General features: G+C 38.7%; 1 protein-coding gene across 6 annotated transcripts in view; it reads left to right on the top strand.

Annotated features, from left to right (window-relative positions):
• GRIP1 (glutamate receptor interacting protein 1) overlaps window positions 1–22,084 on the top strand; it is a 341,605-nt gene that overhangs the window by 241,495 nt on the left and 78,026 nt on the right. For all 6 annotated transcript variants that reach the window (XM_076332384.1, XM_076332382.1, XM_076332386.1 and 3 more), the window contains exons 3-7: window positions 14,680–14,815; window positions 15,762–15,907; window positions 19,409–19,492; window positions 20,359–20,434; window positions 21,816–21,961. In XM_076332384.1, the coding sequence (XP_076188499.1) occupies window positions 14,680–14,815; window positions 15,762–15,907; window positions 19,409–19,492; window positions 20,359–20,434; window positions 21,816–21,961 (588 nt within the window). The remainder of the gene's footprint in view (window positions 1–14,679; window positions 14,816–15,761; window positions 15,908–19,408; window positions 19,493–20,358; window positions 20,435–21,815; window positions 21,962–22,084) is intronic.

Raw genomic sequence — 22,084 nt, 5'->3', positions numbered from 1 at the left:
TGCTCCCAGGCGTGTTTCTTTAACTATTCTGAAAGCTCTTTTCTGACTCTCCTGCCCTCTCTTTGGTTAATAATAATCTTGTTGAATCATGTCACAAGAATGAGATAAAGCATCCAAGTGACGGTCACTACTTCACTAAATACAAAGGTGTACTAGGTATTGCTGTGGAAAACTGTCATGTTTATATGTTTGTGGTTTGCATTAATTATTCTGGCCAGTGAGTTTTGATCACCTGTCAGGATTCCCAAATCCTTTTCTGTCCAAATTAATTTCATAATTAATTTACTGGGCACCTGGTTTTTTTTATATACAGGTGCATACATCCATTCATACCACTTACATTAATAGAGTGGGAGACTTTATTAACTTTGTAGGTGATATACAGGCTAGTAGAATGCAGATGCTTATCGTTTTTATTTATTGTCCTTGTCCAAATTGCAGATATCATTCTCACTTTTTATCTGCATGGTCTTGGGAATCCACTAATGTTGTGTGAATAAGGGCATGAAGAAGTCTTTTCAGTAAAGTCGCACTTATTAACAAACTGAAAAGAGTACAGAAAGCAAAACAAGGAGAATTTTAGTAGGATAAAATAGGAACAAGGCCAAAATCAAGAGATTTCAATGCTCCTATTCATAGAAAACGTTGGTGGAAGGACACTGTGAATATCAATCCAAGCAGGAACAAGTGCCAATCTTCAATGTTAATTGATTTTATCAGTGAAGCAAAATGAGCCCAGCTTAATAGTTAACTCTGAGACAAGATCCTGCCAAGACCTTCTTCCCATATTAGATGACATTGTGACCCCCAAATACTTGTCAGATAAATGATATAGAAAATGAGCATTGCCCTCTGTGGTAGTAAAAAACCAATGTCATAGAAAAATGAGGGACACATGCTGCAGCTGAATTTTAGATATCACTGGCAAACTATGAGTGATCATACCTGGTGACACAGTGTGAATATTGATCCCCAAAATATTGCTTCTGTAAACAAAAGTTAGAAGTAAAAAATGATAGAGGTCGTATAGGGAAATTTTGCCATTAAACCAAGACTCCAGCAAAAAGGACCAAGTCTGTCAAGAATAACTAATGCTGCAGTGCAATCAAAGTCAATAATAATTTCTAAATAACTTGCATGGAATATATTCACATGGGAGTAAACACATATGCTTTTCTAAGAAGTTTTCAGGTTGAGTTCTGGCTAAAAGATACATCATTGGTTCTGGAATTGAAAATTTATGTATTTGAAAGTCATTACAAACTTGTAGCTACAAAACCAGATGCCTAGTAAGGAATTTCTGCAATTTTATGATTAGGATGGTACCTAACTCTAATGAGATCATTAAAGTCTGAGAGCTTTATTCCTTACCCACTAACAAAAGGTAATGGTGCAATAGAGAGCATATAGTGGATGGGAACATAATGAAAATCATGGAGCTCGACTTACTTAATCCCACACCACAGAAAATAATAGACAAGCTGTTTAAGTCAGTCAGTCTAGCTTAAGTGCTAGCCAACTAGGATGATAGCTGGACATGACTGTAACGTATGGTAAGATGTGCTTTTCATGGTCTGAGTTAAGGGTATTGGGAGTCTCAGAGTATTTTTGACAAGCTATGGATGCATTTTATAGTCCAAATTTTCTCTATGTACAAAGTTGGAATACAGTCTAGAACGTTTTATATGCTGATCCAATGCACGTTTTAATATATCCGCTATCCTATAAAAATATCATTGACCAGTAGTCAATACATGGGGATCAGAAGATGTCAGGGCATCATCTTGTATTTTTCTAATGCATGTATGATTTAAAATTAAACATTATAAACTCAAAACCATACCAAATATTCTTATCAGGCGGTAGCAGTTAGCATTAGGCTGGTATCTCTATCTCCATCATAAGTCCTGGGTCTTCACTGGGGAAAAACATGATGAATGTTCAGACCTGTTATGGCCTGAAGATCACCTGCACCAGACTTTGCTAAACAAAGAAGGGAAAGAAAATTCAGAGCAGAGGCTCTTATTACAGGCCTTCTGTAAGATGTATAAACTAGGTATTTCCTGGGAAATATTGCTGGTGAAGCCGGGTTGGTAGGAAGTATGAATTTTGAAGTACTTCTAAATGACCAAAGCTTCGAGGTAGGCAAAGTGACATCAGCACAGAAGTGCTGTCTCTCTTCTCTTGCTTGACAAATTGGTCTAAATATTTTTGGCTTCTTTTTTCCCCCATTATGACTTCATCTCTGCTGAGAGGGTTTGACATTATATCCGTGCTTATATAGTCACGTTGGGGACATTTTGTTAATGTAAATCTGCCCTTAGCAGAAAAGAGGTTTTGGGATGGGACCTGCAAGACATTTATGCAGAGCGAACTTAGAAGAAAAATCCATACAATAGTTGAACATGTTTTACAAATGCCTAGAAAAAATTAGGGCAAATGTGTCTATCGGGTAGGTTTGTTCAGGCAGAAATCACCTTTCCCATCTATTTTCAAAAAAATCTTGGAGGAGGTGACCTTCAGAATAAGCTAAATTCTGGGGATTAAAATAGATCCTGTCTAGAAACATTTACCGTTAGCAATTCTTCCGAATTCTCCAGTTTAGATAAATAGCTCTGTGCCGTATTAGATACCATCAGCAGCCTCTCCTGCTCTTCTTAGGAAATCCCAAGTTGTGCGTATAGATGATGCTAATCTTGCTGGCCATTTTAATGAACTGTTTGTTGCGTACTTACGAGTAAAAACAGATCCTATCATGCCAGACGTTCTTTGTGGGTGTAAATCTTAGCTCCATAAGGTACATTCAAACTGGTATGAGACACTCTCATTAACAGTGCTAAGGTAAGTGATGTTATAAAAATGGCAGAAATACTAAACATGTCTGCATGTTTGGCATATGATATCATAGAATCATAGAATCATAGAATCACTGAGGTTGGAAAAGACCTCTAAGATCATCGAGTCCAACCGTCAACCCAACACCACCATGCCCACTAAACCATGTCCCTAGAGCGCCTCATCTACACGTCTTTTAAATACCTCCAGGGATGGTGACTCAACCACTTCCCTGGGCAGCCTGTTCCAATGTTTAACCACTCTTTCAGTAAAGAAATTTTTCCTTACATCCAATCTAAACCTCCCCTGCCGCAACTTGAGGCCATTTCCTCTCGTCCTATCACTTGTTACTTCGGAGAAAAGACCAACACCCACCTCGCTACAACCTCCTTTCAGGTAGTTGTAGAGAGCGATGAGGTCTCCCCTCAGCCTCCTTTTCTCCAGGCTGAAATATCCTTTATATGTATGCCCAAACTATAGGATAGGCTGTAAGTTAGGGAAAAAACAAGCTGTTAAATCTGAGTATCTGATACAAGTTAAGGACTGGAGTGACATCCTTGAAGATTTCAGAAGTTATAGCTGCAAAATTTGAGTCTGTAATTAGATCTCTGGTCAGTTTATTTGCCAGGAACTAACGGGTTAAAAGGAAGCAATTGAAATCGTTTGTTGTTACTGTCAAAGTGTTAATCTGACATAGAAAAACAAAGGGGGGGATTAGTTTTTTATATTTCTAAAGTCTAAATCATGGTGGTTTTTTGCATTAAAGCGGCTGAAAATGGGAGTTAAGGAATCCAACTAGTTCAGGTTGATGTATTTGATATCGTACTTGGGACAAGCAAGCAGTGTATGATTTATGCCGTTGTGATTGCTTTAGTCACACGAGTAAGCCTATCACAATTTTTCAAAGCAATTTAACAGTATAGCAATACAAAGAAAAAGAAGATTTGAGCACCGGTCTTTTCAGGTGAAATGAATGGCAATTGCAGATGCTCAGTGCCTGAACTAGTTGGAAATTTCCCAGTGATGCAGACCTCAGCTGAAAAGCATTGCTTTATTAAACCTGTGGTAGTTCATAAATCCAGTGACGAAGGATAACTGAACTGCACATGAACTACTCTGGTGTGGGGTCCCCAGCCTTTCCAGGCTTCTGGGCACACAGCACGGCATACAGCTGGGAGCAGCCCAGTATAAGCAGCAGTGAAACAAAAAGATACAGGTCACAGGGAGCAGAAGTTTATTTCATTTCAAAACCACCACGTGTTGGTATATCTGGAGAAGAAAAAGGTTTCAGAATGCACTTGTTTGTGTAACTTTCAGAAGTTTTATACCAAACTGGAACCATATCAAATGTAAAAATACAATTTTCCCATAGTTTTTCCTCTAGTTCTGGTTAGCAAATTGTACTGTAAATGATATTAGAATATCTCTGTGCTGAGGCCTCTGTATTGAGAGAGGCCTGGTAGGTTCCTTAGGTGATTTTGTAAACTTAAAATTATTTAGAATGTAAATATTTCCTTAAAAAAAACTGGCAGTATATCCTTTAACAGCAGAGGAGAGGAGACACAGGGACAGTCACATCTCATGAGTTGTTTGCATGGAGTCAGCAACCTGAAGAAGTGCTCACAAGCAGGCAGTTTCCTTCTGTTTAAGAGCAGCCTTGATAAAGTAACAGTTCTTTTTCACAGACAATCTAACTTTAAAATAAGCAAGTATTTTCAACAGGCGTGCTTTGAGTCATGTTAGCAGTTTCCCCTATTAGCATCCTTGTTGAGATTCTGTACGTTGCATTTTGCTTGAAATGAAAGATGTCATTGAAGCCTCCAGGTAGTACTGTTTAGCTGAATCTTTATCTGTTTCAGTCTATTTGAAGACTTTGGCTATTTCTTCAATTCATAGAGACACTTACTTGTCTGTCTTTTTCTTAACCTCCCGGTCACTGAAAGGAAAGCAAGCCATTGCAATAGAGATAATGAACAAGATGAGTGTTTGAAGTAGACGTGAACCAGAATATATAGCTAGCATGTCTTAATATTTTTGGAGAGGCAGGTAGGTGTAATCATCTTTGTTCCTTTTCACCTGAAGTTTCCGGAGGATAGGAGGAAATGTTGAAAGAAAAGCCAAAAAACTTTCCTGTGAAACGTGCATCACATTTTGGAGTTTGGCAGAGGAAAGTCTTTTTTTCCTGCAGCATGTAATAATGAGACTGCTCCAGGATGACATAAGCCTCTTACGTTGATGTCACATTCAGATTTTCACTGAGAACTGCATGCAGCTTCTTGAAGTGACCTGAAGATGTAAAATGTTCCTATTGTCTCACAGGCTAATACGTGCGCTATTACTAGGTGCTAATATGATGCCATTTCAGTTTCTGTGCTAATTCTGTGGCAAGTGCTGGCAATTTAGATGACAAAAGAAATCACATAGGTACATTCTTGCAGCTGTGCATTTTACTGTTTCGCTGCAGTGATTTGTTCAGCAAGCTTGACTATCTAATAAGTTAGTTCATGCAAATGAATGCAACTGTTGTCATTCCTCTTTGCCATTAGTTCATTATGCATACATTAAACCTTAGGGAATAAGTACGGAGATTGATTAGAGAGTTACAGAGCACAGGTTAGCAGCCAAGAAATGCCCGAATTATTCCTTTTCTTTTTTTCCTTAATTTTTTTCCTGTTGGCAAATTTCTTTTACAGAAGTAGTAAATCCTTGTGGATTTTAAATGCTTGTTGACAGCTAAAGTCATCGCTATTCCTGTGATTTGGCAAATTTTAATATAAGCCAGTAGCTTATTTTGTAGTTCTTTAACCCTGATTTTCCTTTGGCTTTAACTATATTTTTTCTTCATCCTGAATGTTGAGTAAGTTAATGGTCCTTTTGTCACAGGCATTTTTTTTTCTACTATAAACACCTAATAAAAAAATTCAGTGCATCCTATTTGTCAGGTATTGTTGCTTATTAAATTTCCCCCTAAGCCATCCTTGTAACTTTAGTTTTATATCAGACTGAAGTGTAGAAAAAGAATGAGTCATTATCAGATCACTTTTTAAAGCATTCATAGCTATGCATTCTTTCAGCCTATTTTTGAACTACCATCTTCCAGAAGTGAACATTTCTGAGTTGTGGTTTTCCGCAAAGGTAGAGAGTAAGCAAACCATAAAGGTATCAGTGATCACTGAGCACAAAGGACAAAAAGTAAAATCTGTAGGAAGTATTCACTCTCATTTACCATTTTTCTCATTCATTCTCATTCATTTTTTTCATTAATTTCTCATTTTTCCAAGGATTGTCTAATCTTCCACACAGAGACTTTGATAAACCCTTTTGTCATGCCGAATCCCCCTCAGTACTATCAAGTAGAAGGATAGGGTGTACGTATCATTCAACTTTGTATGTTCTACAAACAAAGAGGTATATGACCCCTAAAAATTTAAAATATCTGCTCCTTAATCCAAGTACTAGGAAAAGTTCTACTGGCCCATTCCTCCAAATTTCAGTCCTCATAATATATATTTGAAAATTCACCATCCATTATTTGAATGCCTGCACAATAGTTTATCTAAAAAGAAGTGACACCTTCACTATATTCTTTTCTGATCCTTACTGCTTCAATTTTGCCATGATACTAATAATCTCGGCTCCACATCATAAAAAGGAAAACTGATGTTTTGTATTAACTAAAATGTTAAATTATGCAGCAACTGTAGACCATGGCAGGCAACTCAAAGTACGTTTAGTAATAATAAATGATAGCTCAAATGGAGAAATGGGATCTAATGGCACTATTGCTAAAACTTACCTGGTAGCCACAGGATGTTGAAACATTGGAAGGAGCTGCAAAACGTGTCTTAAATGGCAAAAACCTAAGCAATTCAGGCAGTTCTTAATCTAAAATGGAAAGAAGATTAAGAGGTGATTTGATCAGAGGTTACAGTTCTGTATCTGCAGGGAGATGCTGAATGTAATGGTGCTAGTATAATGAGATCTTGGGATTGAAGGCTTGTCTACTCCAATTCAGATAGAAATTACCTGTGCATGTAGCAGATTTTCCATCACACGATGCTTTCAAATCCACATTGGATATCTTTCTAAAAGCTAATCTGTAGCTGCAGGTATCGCTGTATCATGTTTCTCTGCTTGTGTCACTCAGGAGATCAGGGAGGGAATCGTTCTCAGTGGTTCCTTCCTGCCTTGAAATGCCCAAATGCAATCAATCCTGTAATCAATCCTGCCTGATCCATTTTCGTAACTGTAGAAAGCAGAGAAACTGGAACAGTCAGGCCACGCTTTTGTGAATAGTGTCACCTCAGTACAAATAAGTGCTAATTAGCCCCAGTTCTCCTGGTGCTACTTTCTTGGTAAAGGAAATGGAGCAGAAGTTGGAAGTGAATCCATCAGAATTACGGGCAGATGTTTATAAATCAAAATACCACATCAGTGTCAAAGCTCTGTGCTGTTCTGCACAACAGGACTTCCACTAGCAAGGGAGGAGGGTTAGTGAAGCCTTCGTCCAATTCAGACAGAAATCTAGAGAAGACTAGTGTTGGCATGGAGCTCTGTCCTTTCTTCATCGACAGCGCCTAGAAGAGACATGCAGAGGTGTTCAGGGAAACACTGCTGATACACGGGCCATTCTTGAGTTTAAGACTCAATTGCTTATAGTACGAAGCAAAATTTTCAAAAGGAGCCACTTGTGTTATGTGGGAGATACAAATTTGAGATAACTATGGATGCGAGCTCCAGCTCAGAAGTACCTTCTACCCATTCCCCATCCAAACAAAAAAACTGACGTTGTGTGGAAGCAAAGAGGTTTGAGCTCAGGAAAGCCCTGTATTGTCTATTGAAGTGGTTGTGAAGGTTGAGACCATCAAGTTGTTCGTCATCGTGCTTGTTTTGCCCTACCCTCCAATGTCCTTGCTTCAGAAAGCTCCACTTTGACAGTTTAATGAGCTGCTTTGGGCCCCGCACATGTTCAGGAATTTAACTGCCACCACAGATAACGTGGAGGCAGAAAAATGCTTGAACTTACTGAAACCTAGCAAGTACCTCAAGGTGGAATGGGTCCTTATCCCAAGATGAGGAAGTTGATCATTGCAAATCTTCAAGCATGCAGGCAGTGATCAACAGATAGTGTAGATACTCTCCCAAAGAATGAATGTAGGTACTCTCCCAAAGAAAGCCATCAATGAAAATGCTAGAACTTCACAGCTAGCTCAAGGAATAAATGTGCTTTAACTAGCCTACATCACTGAGTGGGTTTGTAGTTCACACTGCATCTTTATACCAACCATGTTGCACAGTGGTACATCAGGGATAAAATATCTTTTTTGTAGGTAATAATGCAAAAAAAAAAAAAGTTTTGTTGTTATGATTCCACTAAATCTGCATCTTATTAAAGTATTCATATTTACTGAAGCCAGATGTTTTAATGTTTTATAATTTTATTAATAATTTTTCCTCTAATTGAATTTCTCTGCCAAGATTTGCTCAGGGATTATGAATAGTAATTCTGTTATTTTTGACACTCAAACTTGAAACATATCTTACTTTCTAAATCCATTTTAATTAAAATATGTTGATTGTTCTTCAATATACTTATAAGAATTCAAGCTTGTAATTTGATTACCTATAATAGGGGATTATAAAACTGTAATCTTGTATGTTTTCAATTTCCTTCTAAGCAGATGTTCTGCACTGCATTACATTCCACCTTTATGGGCATCTACAAAAATTCAGAAAACAAGACGCATACGAGCAAAAAATGACAGAAAGATACTTTAAAAATAAGAACCCCTCCAAATGGTATGGCAGTTTTAAACATTTTCTCAGTGTTGTTTTCACATTATCTTCTTACTTTTTGCATTAATTTTGTTCCTCCATAAGCCTTGTCAACAGCCATCTCAAGAAAATGTAGAGAGGGAAGGGCTGCTTGTTCTGACTGTGTGCGGCCTGATACTTTCAGTCCTTGATGTAGGGTGAAAAACAAACTACAGAGAGGAGAATTCAGAAGTGGTCACGGACAAAAAATCCTAGTAGCCCCAGCTATTGGAAGATTCAGAAGGCATCGTCTGTATTGAGATAACTCAAGTTAATCTCTTTGTATGTGCGGTATCTGTCAAAGTAGCAGGATAAATAACTTTAGACTTCTAATACTGGAATCTTAGGGTCATTTTGTGTATCAACACACATTTTTTTGTTTTCTGGTATTATTGTGCAGAAGCTTCTAGCCGCCTGGCCACCCAGCTCCCACTGTAGTCTGCATAGCTGCTGCAGTTAGCCCAGAGAAACCTCTCTGCTTCTTATACAACTCCTTCCATGGACCACTTTTCCCTTTCTAAGTTCAAAGCAGCCCTTTTTGCATCCTTATATGACACCATCCGTTGTAAGTTGGCTGTACAGAGATCATTCTTATCACTGCTGTATGAAGCTGCTTCTCTGTGAAAACTGGTTTTACACCATGCCGTGGCATGCCATGCCATTTTTGCATTTTCTGACAAATGTTTTTTACCACTCCTATTGAAGAGGGGTGGATTCAGACACAAGCAGGATATTGGCTCTTGAACATGTGCTAGCATGGCTGTGCTGCTGCCTGAGAAGCACTGGGACAGTTTGTCATAACTGCACTATAGGCTGTGGGATGGAAATGTTATGCCTTACGAAGGTAATAATGGTTTAACTCTGGTCTCTGTAAAAAATGAAATGCAGTTCTCCAACAGCTGATTGTGGGTCTGAAGGGGTCTTACTCGTACAGTCCTGCTAAACATTTCACTCCTGAAATGTAATTACTGAAGTGACTGTGGTGTGCGTCGATAACTGTGTCTTATATCAGGTGTTTCTTCCAATACTCTTCTGCTAAGAAATTGATGAGGTTCTTGTCATTAAGAGCAAAGAGGCATTTTTTGTCTGTTACTGGCTTTCAGTTGGTGGTTATTTGATTTCAGGTTTGGGATATTTATATTCATTTCTAATCTTTTGGTGTATAAACAGAGTTTCAAATGTAATGTTTATGTTTGACGCTAAATTGAAGACCACTCCTGTTGTATGCCTCAGTTTTGGTTTAGAGAGAGTTGGCTGCCAAGGCATCCTTTCTGTGCCTTAGAATACGACAAACGTACCCAAAACCAAATAGCACAAGAACTAAGCTCTTTTTAGGTGGGAAACCAGCCAACTGTGAGCTATGCTGCCATGTCCTGCAGGCCTGGTGTTTTCAGTGAGTTATGTGATCACATCCTGTGTATCGCAGCCTGTGGTTCATTATAAAATATCATTATTTGCTTTTCCATGTCATGCCTAGACCAGGCAACAGTCAGACTTTTTCCAGTTTGTAAACGCTGGTGGAAGGTATTTGTTTTTTAGATAATATCTCTGCAGTGGCAAAGTCATCTCGTAGATGCTCTTATAGCTGAAAAAAAAAGGAAAAAAGGATTGTCTAATGCCCTGTACACCACCAAAATAGCTGTCGGTATAAATTGAGTCTATTTTAGGCAGTTTTTTGCAAGTGCCCGAGCCTCACCCATCTCCCTTGCTTTCACTGAAAATGGTACAACATTTCACCTGTACAACATTTATCCAAGTTATCAGAGTCACGTTAGCCCGGCCGCCAACCCAAGGCAACCTGCATTGGCGTTGTTTTAAATTTACAGTCCCACTGGTAACTGCAGTGTGTTGTGCCTTGTAGATGTGCTCTGATGCACCTCATACCAGTTTGTCTTCTGCTGTAGGTTGCTGGGTTCTGAACTAGGACTGCTATGGGGATTGCCCCTCGACAGGCTGGAGGAGATGGCACAGAGTAGGTTGAGGTCAGCTTCATGTTTTCAGATTCTCTTCACTGCTGTGGTTTTGTTTGCTTGTTTTTAATAAAAATTTAGGTGTTTTAGGAGTTAGTGACAGCCAGTCGGGAAAAGGGCAACAAGGAATGGAATGTTCATCATCTCTTGACATCCCTCTTGTCACACTCGGAGAAATACACCTACCCGCAGGACTTGAAACATTGAGTAGATGTGATGTCCCCAGTATAACAAACTGCTATCTGTTTCTTAACTGAATTTATCTTTATGTGATTTCTTATTAAGCTGTGAGATGCCTACTGGAATGTGAAGCAAAATGTTTCCTCTGCAGAATTGCTGCTGACGTACAGGGAAAATCCATACAAGGACAGCATTGACTGTATTTTCAACAGACTTACCAATTACTTACTTACTGATTATGTATGTCTTTTGGTAGGAAACAATCAATAACAGCAAGTATTTTTTTACTTTTAGGTTAAGTTTGGGTTATGCCCTGTTTGGGCTGCACTGAACAAACTCATTCACTAGGTGGAGGGTAGAGGCACTTGACCTCATTGTGTAGATTTTAGGAGTTTTCTTGGATTTTAAAATGAAATTTTCACAGAAGGGACAGAGAAGACACTCAATATCTGGAATAAAGCCAAATGTTTTTCAGTTTTACTTTAATAAGTAAATTAAGATACAAAGTTGTAGGAATATAGAAAATAGATGATAAAACTTTTGATTAAGAGTTCTCTCAGCTTTCAAATGTTCTTCTGTGAAAAAATCTCTTCTGTAGTTTAGTATTTAATTTTCTTTTTGAAGAAGTGAATATATTCCAGGTTCAAAAATCTCACGAGTCAATTTATTTTCCATGCATTTTATTCATTAAAACATGTTATTTACATACATCAAAAGGCAGGAAATTACAAAAAGTCTGACCACGTATAAAATTCTAGGAACTTCATCATGATACTATTTTCCTTGAAGAAAAATTAATTTGACATGGTGTTTCTTGGATTTTACTTAGCTGCAAGTTGTTCCATTTGTGCATCTTCTTACAGTAAGATTTGCCCAGTCTTGTATTTGAGCACCTGCTTATCTTTGAAGTTTTCTTGTCCTATGTTGAGTATCCCTGTAGTCTTCTAGGTTGCAGGGCAGATCGTAGTCTTGATACACCAACTGACCCTGCTGCAAGACAGGCACACACAGTTACGGTATTGCAGCAACGAACCTAAGAGAAGCATCCAGACCAGGAATTAAGAAAGCAACAGCAGCATAATGTTTTCTTTAGAGTTCACCTGCTATGTATGCTCCACCTCACAGGACCGGAGACCTAAAGGAGCAGAACCTTTCTTTGGAATGGAATGGAATGGAATGGAATGGAATGGAATGGAATGGAATAGAATAGAATAGAATAGAATAGAATAGAATAGAATAGAATAGAATAGAATAGAATAGAATAGAATAGAATAGAATAGAATAGAATAGAACAGAACTGTTTCAGTTGGAAGGGCCCTACAACAATCATCTAGTCCAACTGCCTGACCAGTTCAGGGCTAACCAAGTTAAATCATGTTATTAAAGGCATTGTCCAAATGCCTCTTTTCCATCCTGTGTCTGCAGGTGTGTAAAAGTATGTGTGTGTGTACAAGTATGCATGTTTGCACTCCCCTTGCTGAGCCCATCTCCAGTATTCAGCAAGATTCCTGAGCCTTCTACCAGAGGTAGGTGGATGCCAGCAAAGCTGTAGGGAGGCTGGTGCAGCATGGACAGATGTGTGCCCAGAATTGCCCCTGCAGCAGCAGGAAGCGATGGCAGTCCCGGGGCAGTCCTGGGTGCTGATCCCACCGCCCAGCGACCCGAAACCTTCCCCAGGCCGAGGGAAGGCAGGACCCAGTGTGAGCTGCATTTTGCTGAGTGCTGCTGGAGTTGTTAATGGTGGGAGGGAAGAAGTTCTCAAGTGCATTTCTCCAACTGAAGTGTAAAATGGTATTGATTTGGGCTTTTTATAGGCTTGGAACCATCTTTTCTCTACACGGTTTCATTTTAGAATAATGCATTTGGTTCATATCACAGAGCTGTACTGCAGGTGTGGTATTCTGATATTTGATACTTCATAAACTGTTATGGAGTAAGAAGACGTTTCTTAAGCTCATGTTCTATATTCAGTTTACCACTAAGCAAAAGGCTTGTAAATTCAATTCCTGTTTTACTCATAAATTATAAGAAATCTGGAAGAAACTTCTTTGCCTTCCCTTCTGATGCTGGCTATGCTAATGTTGTTAGCATAGTGGGAGTACATGTAGGAAAGAACAGGCCCCAGAGACTTCTAACTAATTAGAGAGTTTGCTGGTTGGCATAAGTAATGAATTATGAGTGAGGTGATACATGAAGTGGTTTGATTTTTAACCCACAAAGAGTAACATAGCATTGTGTTAACTAGAGAACAGAGACTGACCTTGCATTAGTTGGGGAATAGCATGTACAGATGCGGTTGCTTGTTGGATTGGAAATGAAGTCCCAGGTTTGTTCTGATATTGGGCATTTCAATAATACTCCAGTGGGATTAGTCTGTAATAATAATGTCAAAGCAATGCAGATGAGTAAACATGTAATATATAGCATTATAAGAACGGTAATTATGTGCGATTTAAGAAAGCAAAGATGAAAAATGGAGAGACTGGGGTATCAAATGGGCCTGGTTCAGAGCACTTCCAGGGATAATAGTCTCTTATAAGTCAAACCAGCTTAGGTAGTTTAATTTCTTCCTGCTATGATTACGTACAGCAAAAGCTACAAAATCTTTGAGAGGTGCAAACCTAATGACACTGTTGCGTACTCTTAGATGACGTTATTTGTCAGTTAGCAATGAGTATTTCACACTACCACTCCCTTACAGGGTTGGTCCATCTTTCCCTCCTGCCTACCAAGGAAGAGTGTTTAGAGGTCCGTGTTCTGTCGGCAGAGGTATACAGAAACTTGTCAGAGTAGATGGTGAGAAGGAGCAAGCCTGGTCATTAATTTCCATGCCAGTAGTTGCAGGGAACTGTATAATTATTAGCTAGCTTAAAACACTGCATGGATCATCTGTTCTACATGTCACTTCAGACAGCAGAGTATTCCCCATCATTGGACTGCAAACTCAGAACCTATATAAAAGATCAAAACACATGGCAAAAGATTGTGCACAGTGCAGTGCATTGTTGATGCCCTGTATACATGTTCTAGCAAAGTATTTGTTAAAAAAAAAAATCTTAGATGGTCCTGAGAACCAGATAATAATGCAACAATAAAGACAACTCTTTTCGAGAGCTTGAGGCTTTCCATTGCAGGTGACTTGCATTTGTTGAGGTCTGTGAGATTAGCTTGGCATTTTCCAAGAATGCTAAATGGGCAAATTGCAGGAGAGAGTGTCCCAGACAGCATTTGAGGGAAATTTTATATCTAACTATGGCTGTGAAAGCCCTTCACTTACTTTATACCTGTTCTGCAGAGATTTCAGAGTTATAGTGGAGATCTATCTGTGTAAGAATAAGGAATAAAGCTGTTAAGATCTGATACGTTTAATCTCCATCTGGATTCTTGTTATGTTCAGTTGTTTTGATTAACACTGACATCTACTAGTGGCCTCAAAGTGAGTCTGGATCTAAAATTTTCTAGTACCGTTATATCATTGTGTCTTTTACCCTTCTATTTAGTTAATCAGTTGAAGTACTTTATAAAACATAGGGTTCAGAGGGAGAAAGCAGAAAATGAGAAAAGCTAGCTTTTTTAAAATGTGAAACAACTACCTTTAGTTGTAAGTGTTGCCAGACTTTGTATTTATTGGCTCTGTATAGTATACTAGCACATTTGTGTAGTTTTTAATAACCTTTTACAAAACATATGTCTCAGATTTATCTATATGCAGAGCCTGTGGACAGAACTTGTGAATTGTGACATAAAGAATCTCCAGATGTACGCGTTATTTCTTATTAACATACACATTGATTTTCTTGGAAAGTAGATGACATTTCAGAAAGGCAACATCTGTGTTATCACTTAAATTTTAATAATGCCAATAATTTTCTTTCAACAGAGGAATTCAAGGGCTCAACAATAGTTGAATTAATGAAAAAAGAAGGCACCACCCTAGGGCTTACAGTATCGGGTGGAATCGACAAGGATGGGAAACCAAGAGTATCTAACCTTCGTCAAGGAGGAATCGCTGCTAGGTAACCACGTCTCAAGCCACAAAATGCATTATAAGATGTGATTGCTTCAGAAATACATACCACATCAGAAAGGTCACTAACAAATACGTGACTAGATGCATCTATAATGGCAGCCCATCAGACCGGAGAAGCTCAGAGAGAAACAGCAACAGCTGGTCCCCCTCTTCCCTCAAGGCTACTTTGACAAAAACTAGAAATACCAATGAGATATTTGAAAGTCATCATAAGACTAATTAAGTTTCTTCTAAATTATATAAATTTTATTTGTCCTTTTTTGTGTCCTTGAACAAAAACTTGAGAGAAGCAGCATAAAATACTCAGGGGAAAAAGTAAAATTGAAAACCTAACCATAGTACTACCATAATTTAATTAAAAAAACCTGTTCATCAGCTGGTTTTAAGATTAAAAAGAAGTCTAAAGTCATACCTACCTTGTGTACTACTACAGTGGAAACCAAAAAGCTGTTATTCATGAGTGCAACAGGTCAAAAGATAAAGGTTAAGCTAAATCATTCTACGTAACTGAGCAGAACATATGCTTTTGGGCTGTGGCCTGTCTCCTGTAGCTGTGATGTTAGCTGTGAAGGCAACTGTTGTCCAAAAAAAATAGTTTTGGATGCTTCCCAAAGAGAGAGAGAAAGATGAGGACATGAAGATGTTTTCCTGGATCCTGTGCCCAAACCAGTCAAATCATCCGACTCCTTTATTGTACAGTTGGTTTTGTACATCAGAAATTAATAATGCAACAGTGGTGTTCTTTTAATATTTAACAAGCTAGACTAGATTAATATCTTAAAATGCCGCTTTCTGTTTGAAAGATCAACTTGTTTTAATCTAGATGAATGGAAAAAATATTTCTTACCATCACAATAGAGTAATTTAAAGGATTTAGTTAGTTTGGGCCAGCAGATCTGCCTTTAACAAAAGGAATATGTACTTTTTCCTAGGAGTGACCAGCTGGATGTAGGTGACTACATCAAATCTGTGAATGGAATCAACCTGACCAAATTTCGCCATGATGAGATCATCAGCCTGCTCAAGAATGTTGGCGAGAGGGTTGTTTTAGAAGTGGAGTATGAGCTGCCTCCAGTCTGTAAGTAATAGCAGAGCAAACTGAAACCTATGCAGAATAGCAGACGTGTTGTCAGCAGTGAGATGGGCATGGCTGGTGATCTTCATTTTTGGTAGTGGTTGTTTTCTTAAGTTTTTTTTTTCCTCTGGCTTATCGCAGAACATGGAAGCGGTGTGAAAGAACTGGCAGTACAGGGGGATGCTCTCAGATATGCTCAGGTGTTTTAGGAGCACAAATCTAGCCAATGGCAGAGCAGAGTTGTCAACCTCCACTATTTTTTGTTTGTTTGCTTACAGTTTTGAATACTGGGAATTAGATTAAATAGATTCCAGGGCAAGAGAATCCTTCTTGTTATAGTAAGATCTTCTGAGATGAGACCAATGACTGTCTGTGAGTTCTGCCTCTGCCTTTTCCTTCCTTCTCTCCACTTGCAGCACCCTCCCGCTCTCCCAGATCAACAACATACTTCGGGACTTTTCCAGTCTTTTCTGACATCACTTTTAGGCAACATCTCATTTCTAGAGCAGAAGACCCAGTGGGGTAGGCTATGAGGATACATAAACCTGCAAGAATTGTGTGACTGAAACAAGGGCTTCTCGCTGAGCAGGATTGTCTTCAAAATACAAGTTTACGCTGACACCGAAGTCTCAGAGTGCTACTGAATATTTTCCTTGCCTCTCCTTTGCTCTTTCTTTTTGTGCTTATGTCTGTGACTGTGTGTCTGTAGGAGAAAATCAGTGAGAATTGAGGCTATCAGGTATGAAGTGAAAGCTAGAGAAATAGTGAGTTGGAAACCTGGGACCTAAAGTGAAGGAGTGAGTGGCAGGTGGCTGTCTGGCACCAAGGGGGCTACACTAGTCACACCTTTGAAAGAGTGTGTGCTCCTTCATGCTGCTTGCTGGAGGGGAGATGTGGTTTGCTGGTGTTTGGCCAGAAAAATCTGCAGAGCCAGCTAGGAAGCTCATCTCCTTAAATAAAGACTTTCCGTGCGATAGAAGCCAAAAAATCCATCACTCTCTTTGGTGCTCAAAAGAGGATGAACTCCCCATTGCTTTCTAGCAGCTGGAGAGTTAGTCTAATTAAGTATTTAGTTGCTTTTATGACCTCCTGACAACAACCTTAATATGTTTTGAATGTTCTCTGTTGATTAGTGTTCATTTGTGGTAAGGGAACTTCATGTTCAGAAACACAGTATTTGAGTTAAGGAAGTCAGCTGAGTTCAGAATTATTTTGCTGGAGATGCAATTGGTTTATGAGCATTGTTTTGCACTTACTCAAGTGGGCTTCCTTCTGTTTCACCCGCTTTTGGCATATGTGCCACCCTTACCCACTGAAACAGGATTTTGACATGCTAAATTACAGTAGCAATCATACTTTTTTCTGTAAGTCCCTGGAATTTCTGACCCCTTCATACAAGCATAGCTAATAAAGTTGGAGATAATTAGCAGTCTAGTTGTTCCCATTAACTTCTAGTGAACAAGCTAGACACAGTGCCCTCATTATACGCAGAAGTTTTCCAGTAGGTCACGTGGTGAAGTCCCGGCACGTCCTTCCCTGCCCCATATATAATGAAATTCTACTGTTGGTCTCATGGTTGCCCCCTCAGAGAGAGGACTATCATGGTTTCAGAGTGGGGAAATGTGAGTAGTTTAATAATGATGGATTAAATCTGGCTGAGCGCTAGTAATCCCACTCTCCCTAGTGTTTCCTTCCCTGTCTGGCAGTGTTCACAGCAGGAGCATCCAGCTGCTATTTTCAGCACGAGCCACCTCAGCGTTTCAAACAGGAACGTGAGCCATGCCTGCGTCATATCTGCCTTTTCTTGTTGCTAAAGGTTAAGGACTTATTTCCCCTCCCAGGCTGTGGCTGGGGTGGAAGGACAGCCACCTGAATGGTTGTTGCCCAAGTGGAAGGACGCTGCGTGCTGTTCCTCACTGCTGAGCTACAGGCTTCGCTTGTCCCCAGTGGAGGTTACAAGCCATACCAATCAGATTAGGAACCATAGATTCAGCTCAAGCTACATGCTGGGCCACTTTCAGTTGATAGGAATGAAGGCAAGAATTATCTTCTCCTCCCCATAATTCATAATTTCGGGCAGTAAAACATTTCTAGCTGAAAAGGAACCAACCGCGTGGACTTCAGTAACACGGTCTTGATCTTCAAGCTGTAGCAGGAATTACTGCAATACAAAGCAATGCTTTGGAGGGCCATCTTTTGCCTATTTTCTTAAGGAAATGAGATTTATGTGATTTCACTGGCTTGTTCTTCTGGTTCCCTGCAGTAACTTTTTTAACAGGGGATTGAAAGACTCCAAAAAAAAGTACATTACAGCATGTTTCATGGAAATAGGCACTTGGGCAGAAGAGAGAGTCCCAGGCCAGGGGAGTCCTCAGAAGGAGAGGCAGGCAGCACTGGGGAGGCACCACTTCTCCTTGGGGTTCGCTTGTGGGTGGCGGCAGACGCCTCCCCAGCTGTGTAGCCTCTTGTGTCCACTGCCCCCTCAGGGTATCCTAATGGGGACCGGGGAAACTGATTATTGCAGGCAGGAGCATTAAAGGATGTAAGTTTTCATTAGTTCTGCTGCTCGCAGAACATTTATTTTATAGAGGGTGGGTTTTTTAATCTTTATTTGTGTTGTGCTGTTTGCAGTATCTTACTGGAAGCTGGGAAGTGTGCATGCGTGTGATTTTGCCCAGTGTCCTTTTCCCTTTGGTAAAGGGAGTTCTTACACCCGGCCAAAGTTTTTCCTGTAAAAGCTAAGAGTAAACTGGCCATTGGTCTCTTAACAGCGGTGGTTTCAAATTCTGTAAAGTGGATTATCACACCCAAATGTGTTGGTTTGTGCATTAGGCTTCTCACCTCCTAACCCAGCTGTGCACCACTCCTCTAGTGTTTACGGAGAAAATACTGACTGAACTAGAAGTCAAAGATTTTTTTACTCACTTATCAATGATGAGAGAGCATGTTACATTTTGAAAAAGGAAAAAAATAATAAATCCTTATGATGCAAAATACTTTTTTCATCTTAATCTAGCAATTTGAGATTAGAAATACACCCTAAAAATCTCGACTGTCTTGACTTTAAGCAATACAAATAAGCATTTTCATGGCTGACCAACCAACTTCATAGGTAGCTTTAAGAATTTCATTTGTCATTTTTGTGTCCCACTGTGTATTTCCATCTTTTCTAGCTCTCTTCTGTAACTATAAGAAAAGCAAAATTATGCCACAATTTAAACAGTAAGGCTCAAATTCCTCATCTGTTATATGCATCTATGGCTCTTGTTCCAAACCATTGGCAACCTGCAAAATGTCTGACCCAAAATTCTCTCAAAAAGAGGATGAGTTGTATTTAATTACAGGTCTTTAATCTGACTGTTCTGTAGTGGATTCTTTCCAATTGTATGACCAGAAACACAATAGCTAGCTTAAATTGGAAAAGGTACAAATCTGTGTGTATAATTAGAAAAATAATAATAATAAAGTTTTGGAATGTTTTTTCTTCTATTTTTTTTCTTCTAGCTGTACAAGGATCAGGTCTCATCTTTAGAACTGTGGAAGTTACTTTACATAAAGAGGGGAACACTTTTGGATTTGTAATAAGAGGTGAGTTATCATTAAATTTGAACTGTCTATTTTCTAAATCAGCAGAAAAACCAATAAGTTTTTATGACACTAATAAATCATTTCAAGATTTATGGCTTACAGTTTGTAAAAATCTCTGTGATTTATGTATTACTTTTTCCATACATTAACGTACTGCTTTTATGACCTGCTCTAATTTTTGTTTATGGAAGAACAATAATTAATGAACTATGCCAAGAACATGACAAACTTCATTTCACATAAGACCAGATTCTGCTACCACTGAAATCAGCAGGAAGATTGTAGTTCTTAAAAAAGATTCACATACAGTATTTGTATAAATTAGGTATGAAATCTGATTAATTGTGCTGGTAGTCTGAATCGTACAACAAAAGTATTATCACTGACTTAGAGAACAGAAGAAAACATGCAGCTGTTAAATAATATACCCCAATGATGAATTATTTGTTTCTTCAGGGAAAGCTTTTTTTTTTTTTCTTACTATATAAATGCCTTAGGGGCCACTCATTATTCTGAGTATACCTGAAGTACAGATGTTTTTTCCTCTGTGCAGCAAACATTGCAGAACAGTAAGTTTTCACACTGAGATCAGATTTGCAGACTAGAGGTTCTAAGAAAAGAATATACATTTATTAAGAATCACTCTGTAGAAATATTTTACAAAGAATCATCTATACCATACAGTAGGTTGATTTTATTTAAGATAAAATTCAGTGGAGGTTCATATTAACGGCTTGGCCGTTTTTTGATCTTTTTAGACCATCTGTAAATGTGCATGCTGCAAGATTTAGACTTGCCTCTTGGGAGTGAGTTTTCATAAAAATCACAAAATGAAGGTGTGCTTTCTCTCACTTTTCCCTTTCTAGGTGGAGCACACGATGACAGAAATAAATCTCGTCCTGTTGTAATAACATGTGTTAGACCTGGAGGGCCTGCTGACAGGTACAATTCATCTTTCTCTGGAGTGCATGTGAAAGAGAAATGGAGAAAGGTGAATTATTTGGGACAGAAGTTAGGATTTGGAGTGAAGTCGATATATTCAAACCTGTTCCTTTGAAATTCATGGTTTATGCATTTAATTGTAACAATAATAACAACAGTAATAGGCAACCACAGAGGCTCGGCACATCATGGTGTGTATGAATTTTAATTTAGTATGTTGCATGTTTCAAGACTTTCCCATTAAACACTTTGAAAAATCAACCTAAAATAATTAAAACAAATGCCTGCAATAGGTCAGAGCACATTTTTTTGCAGCCTTCAGACAACTGGTGTAGCTCTTTATTATGCTTTTTATACTCTAACACCACAGTCTTTTTCTCTTGCACTTCAGAAAAATACTGTCAAGTGTTTGGGTGTTGTTGTGTTATTATTTTAAGATGTTTGTACAGATCTGCATGTAAGTTCACACATAACTTCACCTGGGCGACTTCTGAGTACAGATTTATGTTTTCACCCAATGAACGTATTTGTATGTAATACCATCTTGCAGCTATATAAAGAAAGAATATTCACTTTATTTATATGTATGAATTATATTTTCAAAAAATGGCATTTGTGTCCTTAAACCATTAAAGAAACTTAAAGGGCAATTTCTTTAAAGCAGGCTGATTTTCTGTAGCTTATGTTGACATTTTCGACCTTGGAAACATTAACTGAGAAGCAAACGTTTCAAGAGAGCTTTTGTCTTTTGTCCCTCCCTTTCTTCCCACCCTCATCCCCCTTGCTTCCTTGTTTTTCTCCCCAGTTCTTGAGCTGACAACATTAGTACTTCATTTTCTGTTATAATTCTGAATACATTATGAGATATGCCTGGGAGACAGTGTACATTTATAGCCAAATTATTTTTAGGTAGGAAGAAAAGAAAAATGGAATTATCCAAATAAGGGATATTTTTGAAGAAAATCAGTAAATGGACATTCATATTTTGCAATCTGTTTCTTCACCCATGTGTTTGCACCTCGTATTTATTTTTAAGAAAATATCGGGGGAGGAGGTGTTTATGTGTGAAAGAGGAGTTGTGTGGACAAGGCAGAAAGAAAGCATATGTTGAAGCAGAAGCTATACTTAGTTGCAATTTAACATGACTTGATTATTTAGCTATGTGTTAAGCTGTTTTCCAGTCGCTGACTTTCCAATTAAAGCAATTTCCTTTCCTTTGCGCCCTCTGAATGCTCTCACCATCAAAGTAAATGTTAAGTGTTAAGGCAAGAGGGATGGATGTCAGAAAGGGTGTGAGAGAATCGCTTTGCATAAAAATGGTATTATCTCCAAATCAATTTATCTTATATTAATAAAGACCATTCCTTCAATCTCCCTTCAGAGAGGGCACAATCAAACCCGGGGACAGGCTGCTGAGTGTTGATGGGATCCGACTGCTGGGTACGACACATGCTGAAGCCATGAGTATTCTCAAACAATGTGGACAGGAAGCGACTCTGCTGGTTGAATACGATGTCTCAGTGATGGGTAGGTTGAGAAGGGGGACTTTAGTTCTGGGAACCATCTGTGGTGTTTTGCTGCCTGTTCTTGATGAGCTATTTTAGAAGTGATTGTGACCTGTTACGCTCCTAGTAGCACTGCTATTCCCTT

The sequence above is a fragment of the Aptenodytes patagonicus genome, chromosome 1 (assembly GCF_965638725.1).
Source record: "Aptenodytes patagonicus chromosome 1, bAptPat1.pri.cur, whole genome shotgun sequence".
In the NCBI taxonomy this organism is placed as follows: Eukaryota; Metazoa; Chordata; class Aves; order Sphenisciformes; family Spheniscidae; genus Aptenodytes; species Aptenodytes patagonicus.
Note: the sequence above shows the minus strand (reverse complement) of the source record. Positions and strands in the feature narration are given on the sequence as shown.